General features: G+C 51.4%; 1 protein-coding gene across 2 annotated transcripts in view; it reads left to right on the forward strand.

Annotated features, from left to right (window-relative positions):
- The window catches only part of MKRN1 (makorin ring finger protein 1), a 153,731-nt gene extending 139,267 nt beyond the window's left edge, over positions 1-14,464 (forward strand). For both annotated transcript variants that reach the window (XM_086953052.1, XM_086953051.1), the window contains exon 8: positions 14,012-14,464. In XM_086953052.1, coding sequence (XP_086809178.1) covers positions 14,012-14,227 — 216 coding nt within the window. In that variant the 3' untranslated portion in view covers positions 14,228-14,464. The remainder of the gene's footprint in view (positions 1-14,011) is intronic.
- The last annotated feature ends 3,541 nt before the right edge of the window (positions 14,465-18,005 follow it).

Consider the following 18,005-nt stretch of genomic DNA (forward strand, 5'->3'; position numbering starts at 1 on the left):
GCAGCATGTTGATCAGAAGTTGTACACTGTAGTTATATAGTGTTGTATTGCTGCTTTCGGTTTTTAACATGCATTGAATGATCAAGACTCGTTTGGGGATGGTCATGGAAAACCCTTCCGTTAAATGTCAAGTTCTTTCATTGAACACTTACAGGATTTCTCCAATTTCTGCTTGCTGGAGGGCCACAGAAGTTAAGTGGTGGGCACGCAAAGGTTTTCAGTGCACAAGAGTTCGAGGCATGTGGGCTGCTGAATTCATATCTGTGCATAGTCCGCCACCTAGTGTTGGGTCCGGATGATTGCACATTGTTGTCCTGGAAGAGTCTTCGAAGTATCACGAGATAGGTGGCTCCTCCCCTGGACTACAGTGCGCATGGGCATCGCCTCCATCCCCAGATTGTTTTTTTCCGCCATTGGGTTCGGATGTGTTTCGGTTCCCTCTATCGGAACCGATAGTTTTTCTACTTTTACTCGAGACCAAAAGGTCTTTAGGCTGGGCGTCGGTATAGTTGCGTTCGGGTTTCTTACTGACTCTCAGCTCCGATCTCCTACTGCCCTTCCACGTGCTTTCGACGCGGACGGGCCTACACTACACCCTTTGCTATGGAGCGGACTCCATTCAAGAAGTGTCCGCTATGTCACTCTAAATATTCGCACCTCGACGTGCACCCCGTGTGCAATACATGCTTGTCACCGGATCACCGTGAAGACACCTGCATGGCGTGTTCGAAATTTAAAAGTAAGAAAACTTTAAAGATTCGCCGGGCTAATCGGCTCCAGGCTCAATTGTCTGCTTCGGCACCCCCACCTGATGACATCTTCCAGGAATCTGTCGAGGGAGAAGACGACGTACAAGGGTCGGACCCTGGCCCCGCGTCCGAGGAAGAGACCTGCGACGCGGGTGATGAGGCCTACGACGAAGTCTCCGACGTAGGGGACGACGAACTGGCTTGTCCCACGATGGGAGATAGCTCGGAGGAAGAGCATCCCCAACAAGACTCCGGGGTTACTCCCCGTCATATGGCCCAGGTCGAGGGATCGCCTTCGGGCCTTACCCAAGATCTAACTATGAGTCCTACGTCCCCGCCTCCGGGCCCGGTCACGGACATTTCTACGAAGAAACCGAAAGTGAAGCCAACTGGTCTCGCACCCTCGGATCCGAAACCGAAAGTGGCGTTGGTGAAGAAGGTTCTGGAGGCGTCAACTTCCACGAAACCCAAAATGGCCGACTTGAAGAGCCACGCCAAAATGGCCGACCAGAAGAGCCACGCCAAAATGGCCGACCCGAAGCCCTCTGGGTCGGCGCCGAAGGTGAAGGCCTCCGACGCGGCTGCGTCGGCACCGAAAGGGGTCGTGGACCCGAAGACGTCTTCGAAGAAGCGTCACGCCGACGGTGCGCCTGGCCATGGGGCGTCGGCCCCGAAGAAGAGGCCTATCGGCGATCGGGCTCTCGGAGACGACGAGTCGCTCGAGCCGGTTCAGCCCTCGGCGTCCCTTACAAGGAAGGTGGGGGAATCCTTAAAGCGGATCCAACAGTCCACTGTGGTTCCCAGCCAGGACACTCTAGTGCCTAGACCCACGCCGAAGCCTGCTAAGGAACAAACGCCCATTCGTTTTACCCTTCCACCCAAAACGGCGCCGAAGGCCTTCGCGCCGAAACAGGGCGGACACTCACAGGAGGTATTAACGCCAAAAGCTGCCCTGGTGGTGTCGAAGCTTCGGCTCCAGCCGCTTGCGGTGGAGGAACGTCGTGAGGTGATCATCTACGCCAACACCGGAAAATTGTCGCTCCTCAAACGAAAGATTACGTCGGAGCCGGCTTTGGAACCTTTTAGGATTCCACTCAAGAACAAGAGGTACTCTGCGGACTCTTCGGCTCTGATGGAACCTCTGTCTCCACAAGCCCTGGAACACTCGCCGGCCCATTCCCCCGCGCCTGATGTGGACGAGGACGAGGACGAGTACACCTATCCTGCGTACTCGGATCCGGAAGAGGAGCATGTGCCCTGGACAGCAGGAGGCGACGCAGACGACCCGCAGTCGGGTCAGGACACTCAACTTTTCGCCGCAAAGACGTCCCCGACAGAGGACTCGGCGGCCTTCAATGCCTTAATAGAGAGAGCTGCAGCGAACCATGACGTCGAACTGCACTCGGACCCCGTGGATGCGGACTTCTTAGTCGACACCTTCTCGGTAGCCGAAAAACAAGTCAAGACACTACCGATGCTTAAAGGGGTGCTGAAGCATGCACAGGAGGTATTCAAGGAGCCCACCCGGGCGCGGGTGGTCAATCCTCGCATCGACAGAAAATATAAAGCGGCGCCCACGGATCCCACGTATATTAAGGGACACTTGCCATTGGACTCCCTGGTGGTGTCCAACGCTCGAAAGAGGGCGAATTCGCAGACTACTGGTGATGCTCCTCCCCCAGACAAAGAGTCCAAGATCTTTGAGGCATCAGGCAAACGCATTGCTGCACAGGCAGCGAACATCTGGAGGATCTCTAACACTCAAGCCCTGCTTGCACGTTATGATAGGGCCCATTATGACACATTAGAGGCCATCCTGCAACACTTGCCTGACCAATACAAGAAGGCGGGGGAGATGCTCATTCAGGAGGGTAAACTCATTACAAATGCATCCATCAAATGTGCCCTAGATGTGGCAGACACTGCCTCCAGGGCTATCAATACAAGTGTGTTACTTAGGCGCCATGCCTGGCTTCGAATTTCGGGGTTCAAACCCGACATACAAACCACTATATTGGGTCAAACAGTGAATCCTGACCATCTGTTCGGCCCTGAGGTGGATGCCTCCCTAGAAAAGATGAAAAAAGATACAGAAACTGCCAAGTCTATGGGGGCTTTACAAAGTCAGCAGTTTCGGGGTGGTTCCTTTCGCCGCTCCAATTCAAGAGGCACCTCGAGGGGCTAGGCATCCCAGTCCACGCAATACTACAAGGGTAACACCCAGTCCTCGTATAACAACAACAAGGGCAGGGGTGGCTACAGAGGCAATAATATCAAAGGCAGGGGACGTGGAAACAATGCCTCCAGGTCCACCACCACCAACAAGCAGTGACGTCTTGTCACTTCCCCCCGATCACACGACACCTGTTGGGGGGAGACTCCAGCAGTTCCTGCCGGCGTGGAGGTCCATCACCACGGACAGGTGGGTGAGGTCTCTTATCCAGTACGGGTACTGTCTAGAACTTACGTCCATTCCACCGGACATACCGCCAAGAAGCCGTGCTGTGTCCGACGAGCACTTGACCTTGTTGCAGCAAGAAGTTCTGGTCATGCTGCAAAAAGGGGCGATAGAGCTCGTTCCATTGCAAGAACGGGGAACGGGGGTTTACTCCCTGTATTTTCTGATCCCCAAAAAGGACGGATCACTCAGGCCGATCCTGGACCTCAGGCCCCTGAACTGGTACATCAACTCGGAGCACTTCCATATGCTCACATTGCAGCAGGTGCTTCCCCTGCTTCAACAGGGGGACTTCCTAGCGACGCTGGATCTGAAGGATGCCTATTTTCATATTCCCCTGCATCCTTCCCACAGAAAGTATCTCAGATTCACGATCTTAGACCAGCATTACCAGTTCAGAGTCCTGCCGTTCGGGGTCACCACGGCACCGAGAGTATTTACGAAATGCCTAGCGACTGTGGCGGCGCATCTCCGTCGCCAGCACGTCCATGTCTTTCCATACCTAGACGACTGGCTTATTCAGGCAAAGACGGAACAGCAGTGCGTAGACCACGTGTCACGCACCATTCACCTCCTGCACGATCTGGGATTCTCTCTGAACTACCCAAAGTCCCATCTCCAGCCCGCCCACGTGCGACAGTATCTGGGCGCGACAATCGACACTCTGGCAGCCACTGCGCAGCCGAGTTCAGTGAGAATCGCCAGTATCCAGGCGCTGATCCAACGATTCAGACCCCAACACTCGCTTCCAGCGAAGGTGTTCATGCAGTTGATAGGCATGATGGCCTCCTGCATCTCCATTGTCCCGCACGCGAGACTACATATGCGTCCGCTTCAGGAGTGCCTGGCACGTCAGTGGACTCAGGCTCATGGGCAACTGACAGACCTAGTGTTGGTGAGCGGTCGGGCGTACAACTCTCTGCATTGGTGGAATCCACAAAACCTTTGCAAGGGCCGACCATTCCAAGAGCCTGTCCCACAGATCATCCTGACGACGGACGCCTCTCTCCAGGGATGGGGAGCGCATGTACTCCACTACACTGTGCAGGGACTATGGACACTTCAGCAAAGGAAGATGCACATCAATGTGTTGGAACTGATGGCAATCTTCATGGCCTTAAAGGCGTTCAAAGTACATCTGTGCAACAAGGTCGTGTTGATCCGGACGGACAACATGACGGCCATGTACTACATCCAGAAGCAGGGAGGTACACACTCTCCACAGCTGTCTCATCTGGCTCAGAGCATGTGGAAGTGGGCCATTCAGAGGAACATCTTCCTCATGGCAGAACATCTCCCGGGCAAGGACAATCAAATGGCGGATCTGCTCAGCAGGCACAGCCATCAGATGCACGAGTGGGAGATACATCCATCAGTACTCCAACCGTACTTCCAAAGGTGGGGTCATCCAGAGATAGACCTGTTCGCCACAAAGGAGAACGCAAAATGCCAAAGCTTCGCCGCCAGATTCCCACACCCCCAATCACAGGGCAATGCGATGTGGATGAACTGGTCAGGCAGATTTCCATACGCTTTTCCCCCAGCACCTCTGATACCGCTGGTGGCACGCAAGCTCAGGCAACACTCGATGACGCTCATCCTGGTTGCTCCAACGTGGGCTCGCCAACCATGGTACACCACGTTTCTGGAACTCTCCGTGGTACCGCATCAAAGGCTTCATCTCACTCCCAGCCTTCTGACGCAGAGCCATGGCGACATTCAGCACCCAGATCCGCAACAGCTCAACCTGGCGATCTGGCTCCTGAAGTCCTAGAGTTTGGCTACCTCAATCTTCCTCCCGATTGCATGGACATCATTCGGGAGGCAAGGAAGCCCACTACTAGAGCTTGTTATGCGGCTAAATGGAAGAGGTTTGTCGTCTACTGCGTGGAGCACAGCATTGACCCGCTAGACGCTTCCATTCAAAACATCATATGTTACCTCTTTCACCTGTATCGTAGTAATCTAGCTTACTCTTCCATCCGCATTCACCTGTCGGCTATGGCAGCATACCTCCAGAATAGGCAGCACCTGTCACTCTTTAAGGTCCCTGCTATCAAGGCTTTTCTGGAAGGACTCAAAAGGGTCATTCCACCAAGGACTCCACCAGCTCCAGAATGGAACCTCAATGTGGTTCTTACAAGGCTGATGGGTCCTCCCTTTGAGCCACTGCACTCTTGTGAGCTCCAGTTTTTAACTTGGAAGGTTGCGTTCTTAGTAGCAATCACATCGCTACGGAGGGTTAGCGAACTGCAGGCGCTCACCATCCAAGAACCTTTCTTCCAGGTACATGCTAACAGGGTGGTGCTCCGCACTAACCCTAAGTTCTTACCCAAAGTGGTCTCACAGTTTCACATAAACCAAACAATTGAATTGCCGGTGTTTTTCCAAAACCCAGAGACGCTGGCGGAGCGTATGCTCCACACCCTTGATGTGAAGAGGGCCTTGATGTACTATGTGGACAGGACAAAAGATTTCCGCAAAACCAAACAACTTTTTGTTGCTTTTGCCACACAACACAAGGGAAATGCAATCTCCAAAGCAGGAATCGCTAGATGGATAGTAAAGTGCATTCAGATCTGCTACGCTAAAGCTAAGCGCACTCTCACTATCCCACCGAGGGCCCACTCCACTAGGAAGTTGGGGGCCTCTATGGCTTTCTTAGGTAACATTCCCTTAGAAGACATCTGTAGAGCAGCCACATGGTCTACCACTCATACTTTCACTAAGCACTACTGTGTAGACGTGCATTCCAAACAACAGGCAGCTGTTGGTCAGGCTGTTCTAAAAACGCTTTTTCAGACTGCTGCAGCTGGCACGGGCGGCCGCCGCTAATGGAGGGACTGCTATGTATTCTATGCACAGATATGAATTCAGCAGCCCACATGCCTCGAACTGCAAATGCTACTTACCAGTATGCATCTGTTCTTGGCATGTAGGGCTGCTGACATTCATATCGCCCACCCTCCTCCCCGGCGCCTGTAGCAGCTGCAGTATGTATTCATATACACACATATGCTCATAGCATGGTCATCACTCACATTCTTCACTCCATCTCTGCCAATGGCTAAAAACAATCTGGGGATGGAGGCGATGCCCATGCGCACTGTAGTCCAGGGGAGGAGCCACCTATCTCGTGATACTTCGAAGACTCTTCCAGGACAACAATGTGCAATCATCCGGACCCAACACTAGGTGGCGGACTATGCACAGATATGAATGTCAGCAGCCCTACATGCCAAGAACAGATGCATACTGGTAAGTAGCATTTGCATTGTGCTACACTGTAGTGGATAGTTGGTTGGTGTGCTACACCCATCAGGTTGCTTTTGAGGAAATATTTCATGCTAACTTCAAGTAAGAGGTAGAAGGCGGTTATGATGCCTGCCTAGGTCTGGTGTAAAGGCAGCTTCTACATCATGGCTGGAATGCTCCATGCGACTCAATGTCATGCGTGTTTCTGAATTTTCGATGTCTAAGCAGTAACCTCATGGTTACTGCACTAAATGGATGGATTGAGGGTGCCTGCTATTTATTAATAGTAACCTATCTTTTTGATTACTTCAAGAAGTGTACCCATCTATCCGGATAGACATTTAGGAGTGGATCTAGTCCCCTACTCTAGAATAGGGCTCCAACACCAGTGACCTTAAACCTCCATGGTACCTGCTGAACCTACACTGCACAGGACAAACCCTACACTTGGAGCTGGAAAGACGATCTCCACACCATACTCCCACAAGCTGAGACTGACTAAAGCGGCTCAACATTAAAATGAGCTTCAGCTTCAGAAGGAATGTTCTTAAGATTGAACCTGGAATGGACTTAACTTCATTCAACATCGAATCAAGCCTTCAGGATCTGTGGAATTTAGACTCTTAACATGGTGCAGAGTTTCCAGGATGAAAGTTCACTAGCAGTGCTTTGTAACAGGATGTTCGAGGCATGTGGGCTGCTGAATTCATATCTGTGCATAGTCCGCCACCTAGTGTTGGGTCCGGATGATTGCACATTGTTGTCCTGGAAGAGTCTTCGAAGTATCACGAGATAGGTGGCTCCTCCCCTGGACTACAGTGCGCATGGGCATCGCCTCCATCCCCAGATTGTTTTTTTCCGCCATTGGGTTCGGATGTGTTTCGGTTCCCTCTATCGGGACCAATAGTTGTTCTACTTTTACTCGAGACCAAAAGGTCTTTAGGCTGGGCGTCGGTATAGTTGCGTTCGGGTTTCTTACTGACTCTCAGCTCCGATCTCCTACTGCCCTTCCACGTGCTTTCGACGCGGACGGGCCTACACTACCCCTTTGCTATGGAGCGGACTCCATTCAAGAAGTGTCCGCTGTGTCACTCTAACTATTCGCACCTCGACGTGCACCCCGTGTGCAATACATGCTTGTCACCGGATCACCGTGAAGACACCTGCATGGCGTGTTCGAAATTTAGGAGTAAGAAAACTTTAAAGATTCGCCGGGCTAATCGGCTCCAGGCTCAATTGTCGGCTTCGGCACCCCCACCTGATGACATCTTCCAGGAATCTGTTGAGGGGGAAGACGACGTACAAGGGTCGGACTCTGACCCCGCGTCCGAAGAAGAGACCGGCGACGCGGGTGATGAGGCCTACGACGAAGTCTCCGACGTAGGGGACGACGAACGGGCTTGTCCCACGATGGGAGATAGCTCGGAGGAAGAGCTTCCCCAACAAGACTCCGGGGTTACTCCCCGTCATACGGCCCAGGTCGAGGGATCGCCTTCGGGCCTTACCCAAGATCTAACTATGAGTCCTACGTCCCCGCCTCCGGGCCCGGTCACGGACATTTCTACGAAGAAACCGAAAGTGAAGCCAACTGGTCTCGCACCCTCGGATGCGAAACCGAAAGTGGCGTTGGTGAAGAAGGTTCTGGAGGCGTCAACTTCCACGAAACCCAAAATGGCCGACTTGAAGAGCCACGCCAAAATGGCCGACCAGAAGAGCCGCGCCAAAATGGCCGAACCGAAGCCCTCTGGGTCGGCGCCGAAGGTGAAGGCCTCCGACGCGGCTGCGTCGGCACCGAAAGGGGTCGTGGACCCGAAGACGTCTTCGAAGAAGCGTCACGCAGACGATGCGCCTGGCCATGGGGTGTCGGCCCCGAAGAAGAGGCCTATCGGCGATCGGGCTCTCGAAGTCGACGAGTCACTCGAGCCGGTTCAGCCCTCGGCGTCCCTTACAAGGAAAGTGGGGGAATCCTTAAAGCGGATCCAACAGTCCACTGTGGTTCCCAGCCAGGACACTGTAGTGCCTCGACCCGCGCAGAAGCCTGCTAAGGATCAAGCGCCCATTCGTTTTACCCTTCCACCCAAAACGGCGCCGAAGGCCTTCGCGCCGAAACAGGGCGGACATTCACAGGAGGTATTGACGCCGAAAGCTGCCCTGGTGGTGTCGAAGCTTCGGCTCCAGCCGCTTGCGGTGGAGGAACGTCGTGAGGTGATCATCGACGCCAACACCAGAAAATTGTCGCTCCTCAAACGAAAGATTACGTCGGAGCTGGCCTTGGAACCTTTTAGGATTCCACTCAAGAACAAGAGGTACTCTGCGGACTCTTCGGCTCTGATGGAACCTCTGTCTCCACAAGCCCCGGAACACTCGCCGGCCCATTCCCCCGCGCCTTATGTGGACGAGGACGAGTACACCTATCCTGCGTACTCGGATCCGGAGGAGGAGCATGTGCCCTGGACAGCGGGAGGCGACCCAGACGACCCGCAGTCGGGTCAGGACACTCAACTTTTCGCCGCAAAGACGTCCCCGACTGAGGACTCGGCGGCCTTCAATGCCCTAATAGAGAGAGCTGCAGCGAACCATGACGTCGAACTGCACTCGGACCCCGTGGATGCGGACTTCTTGGTCGACACCTTCTCGGTAGCCGAAAAACAAGTCAAGACACTACCGATGCTTAAAGGGGTGCTGAAGCATGCCCAGGAGGTATTCAAGGAGCCCACCCGGGCGCGGGTGGTCAATCCTCGCATCGACAGAAAATATAAAGCGGCGCCCACGGATCCCACGTATATTAAGGGACATTTACCATTGGACTCCCTGGTGGTGTCCAACGCTCGAAAGAGGGCGAATTCGCAGACTACTGGTGATGCTCCTCCCCCAGACAAAGAGTCCAAAATCTTTGAGGCATCAGGCAAACGCATTGCTGCACAGGCAGCGAACATCTGGAGGATCTCTAACACTCAAGCCCTGCTTGCACGTTATGATAGGGCCCATTATGACACATTAGAGGCCATCCTGCAACACTTGCCTGACCAATACAAGGAGGCGGGGGAGATGCTCATTCAGGAGGGTAAACTCATTACAAATGCATCCATCAAATGTGCCCTAGATGTGGCAGACACTGCCTCCAGGGCTATCAATACCAGCGTGTTACTTAGACGCCATGCCTGGCTTCGAATTTCGGGGTTCAAACCCGACATACAAACCACAATTCTAGGTCAAACAGTGAATCCTGACCATCTGTTCGGCCCTGAGGTGGATACCTCCCTAGAAAAGATGAAAAAAGATACTGAAACTGCCAAGTCTATGGGGGCTTTACAAAGTCAGCAGTTTCGGGGTGGTTCCTTTCGCCGCTCCAATTCAAGAGGCGCCTCGAGGGGCCAGGCATCCCAGTCCACGCAATACTACAAGGGTAACACCCAGTCCTCGTATAACAACAACAAGGGCAGGGGCGGCTACAGAGGCAATAATATCAAAGGCAGGGGACGTGGAAACAATGCCTCCAGGTCCACCACCTCCAACAAGCAGTGACGTCTTGTCACTTCCCCCCGATCACACGACACCTGTCGGGGGGAGACTCCAGCAGTTCCTGCCGGCGTGGAGGTCCATCACCACGGACAGGTGGGTGAGGTCTCTTATCCAGTACGGGTACTGTCTAGAACTTACGTCCATTCCACCGGACATACCGCCAAGAAGCCGTGCTATGTCCGACGAGCACTTGACCTTGTTGCAGCAAGAAGTACTGGTCATGCTGCAAAAAGGGGCGATAGAGCTCGTTCCATTGCAAGAACGGGGAACGGGGGTTTACTCCCTGTACTTTCTGATCCCCAAAAAGGACGGATCACTCAGGCCGATCCTGGACCTCAGGCCCCTGAACTGGTACATCAACTCGGAGCACTTCCATATGCTCACATTGCAGCAGGTGCTTCCCCTGCTTCAGCAGGGGGACTTCCTGGCAACGCTGGATCTGAAGGATGCCTATTTCCATATTCCCCTGCATCCTTCCCACAGAGTATCTCAGATTCACGATCTTAGACCAGCATTACCAGTTCAGAGTCCTGCCGTTCGGGGTCACCACGGCACCGAGAGTATTTACGAAATGCCTAGCGACTGTGGCGGCGCATCTCCGTCGCCAGCACGTCCATGTCTTTCCATACCTAGACGACTGGCTTATTCAGGCAAAGACGGAACAGCAGTGCGTAGACCACGTGTCACGCACCATTCACCTCCTGCACGATCTGGGATTCTCTCTGAACTACCCAAAGTCCCATCTCCAGCCCGCCCACGTGCGACAGTATCTGGGCGCGACAATCGACACTCTGGCAGCCACTGCGCAGCCGAGTTCAGTGAGAATCGCCAGTATCCAAGCGCTGATCCAACGATTCAGACCCCAACACTCGCTTCCAGCGAAGGTGTTCATGCAGTTGATAGGCATGATGGCCTCCTGCATCTCCATTGTCCCGCACGCGAGACTACATATGTGTCCGCTTCAGGAGTGCCTGGCACGTCAGTGGACTCAGGCTCATGGGCAACTGACAGACCTAGTGTTGGTGAGCGGTCGGGCGTACAACTCTCTGCATTGGTGGAATCCACAAAACCTTTGCAAGGGCCGACCATTCCAAGAGCCTGTCCCACAGATCATCCTGACGACGGACGCCTCTCTCCAGGGATGGGGAGCGCATGTACTCCACTACACTGTGCAGGGACTATGGACACTTCAGCAAAGGAAGATGCACATCAATGTGTTGGAACTGATGGCAATCTTCATGGCCTTAAAGGCGTTCAAAGTACATCTGTGCAACAAGGTCGTGTTGATCCGGACGGACAACATGACGGCCATGTACTACATCCAGAAGCAGGGAGGTACACACTCTCCACAGCTGTCTCATCTGGCTCAGAGCATGTGGAAGTGGGCCATTCAGAGGAACATCTTCCTCATGGCAGAACATCTCCCAGGCAAGGACAACCAAATGGCGGATCTGCTCAGCAGGCACAGCCATCAGATGCACGAGTGGGAGATACATCCATCAGTACTCCAACCGTACTTCCAAAGGTGGGGTCATCCAGAGATAGACCTGTTCGCCACAAAGGAGAACGCAAAATGCCAAAGCTTCGCCGCCAGATTACCACACCCCCAATCACAGGGCAATGCGATGTGGATGAACTGGTCAGGCAGATTTGCGTACGCTTTTCCCCCAGCACCTCTGATACCGCTGGTGGCGCGCAAGCTCAGGCAGCACTCAATGACTCTCGTCCTAGTTGCTCCAACGTGGGCTCGCCAACCATGGTACTCCACGTTTCTGGAACTTTCTGTGGTACCGCATCAAAGGCTTCATCTCACACCCAGCCTTCTGACGCAGAGCCATGGCGACATTCAGCACCCAGATCCGCAACGGCTCAACCTGGCGATCTGGCTCCTGAGGTCCTAGAGTTTGGCTACCTCAATCTTCCGCCCGACTGCATGGACATCATTCGGGAGGCAAGGAAGCCCACTACTAGAGCTTGTTATGCGGCTAAATGGAAGAGGTTTGTCGTCTACTGCGTGGAGCACAGCATTGACCCGCTAGACGCTTCCATTCAAAACATCATATGTTACCTTTTTCACCTGTATCGTTGTAATCTAGCTTACTCTTCCATCCGCATTCACCTGTCGGCTATGGCAGCATACCTCCAGAATAGGCAGCACCTGTCACTCTTTAAGGTCCCTGCTATCAAGGCTTTTCTGGAAGGACTCAAAAGGGTCATTCCACCAAGGACTCCACCAGCTCCAGAATGGAACCTCAATGTGGTTCTTACAAGGCTGATGGGTCCTCCCTTTGAGCCACTACACTCTTGTGAGCTCCAGTTTTTAACTTGGAAGGTTGCGTTCTTAGTAGCAATAACATCGCTACGGAGGGTTAGCGAACTGCAGGCGCTCACCATCCAAGAACCTTTCTTCCAGGTACATGCTAACAGGGTGGTGCTCCGCACTAACCCTAAGTTCTTACCCAAAGTGGTCTCACAGTTTCACATAAACCAAACAATTGAATTGCCGGTGTTTTTCCAAAACCCAGAGACGCTGGCGGAGCGTATGCTCCACACCCTTGATGTGAAGAGGGCCTTGATGTACTATGTGGACAGGACAAAAGATTTCCGCAAAACCAAACAACTTTTTGTTGCTTTTGCCACACAACACAAGGGAAATGCAATCTCCAAAGCAGGAATCGCTAGGTGGATAGTAAAGTGCATTCAGATCTGCTACGCAAAAGCTAAGCGCACTCTCACTATCCCACCGAGGGCCCACTCCACTAGGAAGTTAGGGGCCTCTATGGCTTTCTTAGGTAACATTCCCTTAGAAGACATCTGTAGAGCAGCCACATGGTCTACCACTCATACTTTCACTAAGCACTACTGTGTAGACGTGCATTCAAGACAACAGGCAGCTGTTGGTCAGGCTGTTCTAAAAACGCTTTTTCAGACTGCTGCAGCTGGCACGGGCGGCCGCCGCTAATGGAGGGACTGCTATGTATTCTATGCACAGATATGAATTCAGCAGCCCACATGCCTCGAACTGCAAATGCTACTTACCAGTATGCATCTGTTCTTGGCATGTAGGGCTGCTGACATTCATATCGCCCACCCTCCTCCCCGGCGCCTGTAGCAGCTGCAGTATGTATTCATATACACACATATGCTCATAGCATGGTCATCACTCACTTCTTCACTCCATCTCTGCCAATGGCTAAAAACAATCTGGGGATGGAGGCGATGCCCATGCGCACTGTAGTCCAGGGGAGGAGCCACCTATCTCGTGATACTTCGAAGACTCTTCCAGGACAACAATGTGCAATCATCCGGACCCAACACTAGGTGGCGGACTATGCACAGATATGAATGTCAGCAGCCCTACATGCCAAGAACAGATGCATACTGGTAAGTAGCATTTGCATTCGAGAACAGGGAGAGCATATCCAAATATTCATGACCAATTGATTCGCATGGCAATAACCCAATAATTGGGTATTGGCATCTGGAGACGCTTCTATGGAATTTTGTGCTGTTAATGTGGTGAAGGTTTAACACTAGTTCGTTTTTTTTTTGTGGTTTTTTTTTTTTTTTTTTTTTTTGCTCCATCCAAATAGATTTGGGTAAAATCACATACTTTTCAGACATCTGATCAACTAGCGGCAATATCCAAAATCTGAAGAGAACTGGAATTTTCTGCATACTTCGGTCTCTCTTCCTAATCTCTGTAAATCAGGCAAGGCATTGCATTGTCTTGGAAGGACAATATTCTAATCCTAATCAATTTTCAAATCGGTCTTTCCTAATTTTCAAATGTTAATGTGATTTTTGGGGTTTGTTTTGTTCTTTTTTAATAAAGTGCATTTCTCAAGTGGATGTGGCTACTGCGTGAGCCTGAGAATGTACATTGTCATTTTGAACAATTAAAGCAAGGATATTTAATCAAGATTTTCCTTGAATGAAGTCAAGCGAAATGTGTACGGATGTTTTGAAGATTCTGACTTCTTTCATCAAACGTTTAAATCCTATGATCTCTATCTTTTTTCTTCAGGCCCAGCAGAGGAGCCGCATTTGGGAGTTCATCGAAGAGCGAGAGGGCACTGATCCATTCGAGAGTGATGAAGACGAGGTTGTGGCTTTTGAACTAGGAGAGATGCTCTTGATGCTCTTGGCTGCTGGGGCAGACGATGACCTAACAGACTCTGAAGATGAATGGGACTTGTTTCATGAGGATCTAGAGGATGATTATTCTGATTTGGATCTATAGCATGGTGTCCCTGGAGTTTGGACTGTATGTGCAGCCTGCGACAGTAGCGATTTCTTGTGGTGTTGTGGCAGTGCCGGTGTCTCTCCTAGGCAGGCCTATCAATTCCAGCTGCTCAAGTAACAATTTTTACCCAGGGTCCACCTTCCCTCATCCTTTAAACAGACCCTTCCTACCCCAATATGTATGTTTCTCTGTTTCTGGAAGAATAACCAATAAATCTCTGAAAAAAACAAGAAATATTGAACATTTGGCTGACCTCATTCCAAGATTGAAGTCTGTTTGGCCTCCAAGACTTTGTTGTGCATTATTTCATTTAAGGTATCTGTAAGATACATCTGTTTGCCACTTTTATTACTACCTTATGGCAACATGTTGAAAGTCGCACTGTTTCCACCAGCAGTTGGCACCAAGTATACAAAATGTAAACAATTTGTGTTTTTTGGGGAGGGGGTGGGGGGGTTAATGGAGGGTGAGAGGTGAGCTGCTTGTTCTTAACCCCAAAAGGTTCAGAACTTTGCTTTGCAGTTTTCCAGTGGCCTCTTGGGTATGGATCCACTCTTAATCTGACATTTTTAACTGCCCGTGATTTATTTATTTTTTCATTTCTTTTTGCTTGTGCATCAAGCTTGCTCATTCCTCTTGGGCTGAGGGCATGTATTTCTATGTCTGTTTTTCTACAAGTGATCCTCTTGGGGCTTGTTTCACTGATTGCATTTCTGTGTTTTCTTTCGTGAGATGACATGGAGCTCATGGGAGATTAGCTAGTACCTAGAAGACAAATCCCAGAGATAGCTGAAACCTAGCATCAGAGTGGGAGAGGTGGCGATGGAGGAATACCATGCAGGATGGTAGCAGAATTGTAAACCAGTGCGGCATTAGACCTTTCCTGGGGTCAATAACGGGTCAATCGTCAGTTGCATTAGGGAGCGGTTTCAGAATCTGTGGGGGGGGGAAGCCTTTTTGGTGTAGAGGGTCACTACAACTCCTATATGACCACTTCCTGTGGGAAATGGACATAACCCTGTCCCAGAATTCCTAGGTATGCCAGCACAAAGATAGCTACCTTTGAGAATTCGTGTCTCCCTCAGTTAGCCCTCCTTAGGCGTTCCACCCACAGGCTAGTACCACCCCTACCTGGCCAGCTAATTTTCACACCTGTCCAGGTGTCAAAGGGGCTCTTGACATGGGGGGCGGGGTGGCTTCCTCTGTCCTGAGGAGCCAGATCTGCATTCCAAAGGCTGGGGCTTATTTGAAGCTCGCCAGTCCAAGGAGGCTAATTAATTAATTGTGGGTTTGTAGTGCACTAGAATCCACTCCCGAATGAGTATCTCTAATGAGAAGGTAATCTTGTGGTAGGGGGTTGTTACACCCTCTTCCCGGCCAGGTTTTTGTTCCGGACCTCGGAGGTCTGACTAGTCTTGAGTGGCAGGCTGGAAGAAACCAGTCGGCAAGCACACCAGAGGCTGGTAGATTTCAGGGGGCGTCACTAAGATGTCTTTTGAGTATGTTTCAATAACTCCGCCACTGGCATCGGTGTGGGTTTATCATGACAAGATGTTTAGTAACAAACCTCCCTATTTTCGGTGACTCAATCATGTAGCTGAGGAACTCCTTTTTACTAGTGACCATTACATGGTTTAAGATGGCTTCCCTGGTCACTTATACTGGCAGCAGTAAGGCTGACCAGCAAATGGGCATATCTGCTCAGGCAGATCTAGCCTCAAATATAATATTACGCACCCTGCCTTAGGGCTGTCAGGTCTGCTGTAGGTTTGATTTACAAATATCATATGCCGTGGTAGGCGACATGGCACACAGGGATGCATAACAGGTCATGTTTTCACTTTTGTCAGTCTTCAGTGCACGACTGCCACTGCAGTGCACCACTGCACAATTCATGCTGCAGACCTTGGGGATCACCTTTAGTAACTCAGGCCCTAGGTACCAGGGTACCAGTTTTGCAGCGTGAATCTTTCTGGATTCATTATGCTGTACATTATTCCGCGGTCTAGTCCGGAATTGTAGTCTTTTCTTTCTTTCGATTTTTTGTTTTCGTAGCCCAGGTGGGCGTCTACGTCCCACCTTCTGGTGTACTTCCTGTGACGTCGGCACGCTTCCTGCGGAAGCTCTCACCTTAGGCGCCATTTTCATTCTTTTTTCTGCCGTTGGGTCTGGATCGTCACAGAGAGGCTCCAGAGTTATGGGAGGAAAGAAGAGGAAAAAGACTAATTCTACACAGAAAAGAGTAGAAAAGACACTGAGGAACAAGATCGCCGGGACGACGAAGGAGGAGAACTACGCAAACTTCGACGTCCAACAGAGAATGCGCACACAGGAGGGCCCCTGAGCTCAGGAATGGACAAAACACCTTTTAAATTCTGCCACCACAAATACGCGTAGAAGGACCAGCACCCAGTCTGCCTGCTCTGTCTTCACCCCGAAGACACCCGGGGTTAGAGAGACAGAGTAGAGCCAACTACACCATGCAAGGCAAAGGACAACCTCCGTCGCTTCGGGACCTGGGCCTCTCCAGTGACTAAGAGAACAACATCGCCGAGGGACCAGATGACTACACTGTCGTGGAGACCGATAAGAAAACATCTAAAGGGGTAGGAGAGATGTTGACCCCTAAACCCCGACAGACTCTCGAAAGTCTGTCCATGAAGGGAGCACTGGCGCCAAAAATCTCAACTGCTGCAGCTGCATCCAAGGACAAACAGTCCAGCGGATCCTTAGAAAAGGACTCCCAGATGGCGAAAACTGGCAAAGCCACGGTCGTCGAAACATGTCCCCAAAAAGGACCGCTCGGCTTCGAAGTTCAAGGCTGCTTTGACATAGACTACTACGTCTAAGAGACCAGCCGAAACACTGGACGCCGAAATGGAAGAGTAAGAAGAGAAGGCTTGAGGCTGAAATGGATAACCTCTTGCAAAGGAAGAGAGTTAAACGAAAAATTGAAAAGCTTCACGATTCCGTTGAAACCGCTGCTGCCGATCGTCGAAATAGAATAGTTCTACGCTGAAGAACCACCGAAAACTCCTGTGCCCAAGGAACACCTAGAGGAAGAGGGCCTATACTACGACAAGGAAGGAGACGACCAGCGGACGAGTTTCGGGTCTGCATCCTTGGTGGCTGAGTACCTGGAGTGGCAGGACCTAGACGCCAAAAGCCCAGAAGAGCCCATGGAGACCTACCCTTAGAGGCCTTTGCTGCCAGATGACCTTGGGGTCTACAACATGGTCATCGGGAACGCAGCAATGGCTTATGGAGTCAAACTAGAGGAAGAAAAACCAAAGGCATGCTTCCTCTTAGATACCCTGCTCCCCACTCAAACAGTCAATTCCTCCCCATGCTTCCAAGTGTCCTGGACCAAGGGAGAGAGGCATTCAAAGACCCTGCAGGTCTGTCACACCTAGGACGGAGAAGAAATAAAAGCATCCTCTAAGGACCCCCTCCTACATCCAAGGATCCGTCACGGTGGACTCAATTATTGCTGCAACAGCCAGGAAAAGGGCAAATGTTCCAACAACCTCAGGCCCACCACCAGACAAAGCAAGTAGGAGGATGGACCTAACTGAGAGGACAATAGAGAGGAATACAGCGCTACACTGGTACATTGCAAACTCCAATGCCCTACTAAAAAGACAACAGTACCAGCATTAGGACTAGGTTGGACAGCTGCTCTAGCACGTCCCTGAGCAATACCAACAAAGAGCGTCACACCTGGTGGAGGAAGGCAAAAATATAGCAAATGCTTGCCTGAAATCCGTTTTAGATG

This window comes from Lissotriton vulgaris, chromosome 1_2 (assembly GCF_964263255.1).
Source record: "Lissotriton vulgaris chromosome 1_2, aLisVul1.2, whole genome shotgun sequence".
NCBI lineage: Eukaryota > Metazoa > Chordata > Amphibia > Caudata > Salamandridae > Lissotriton > Lissotriton vulgaris.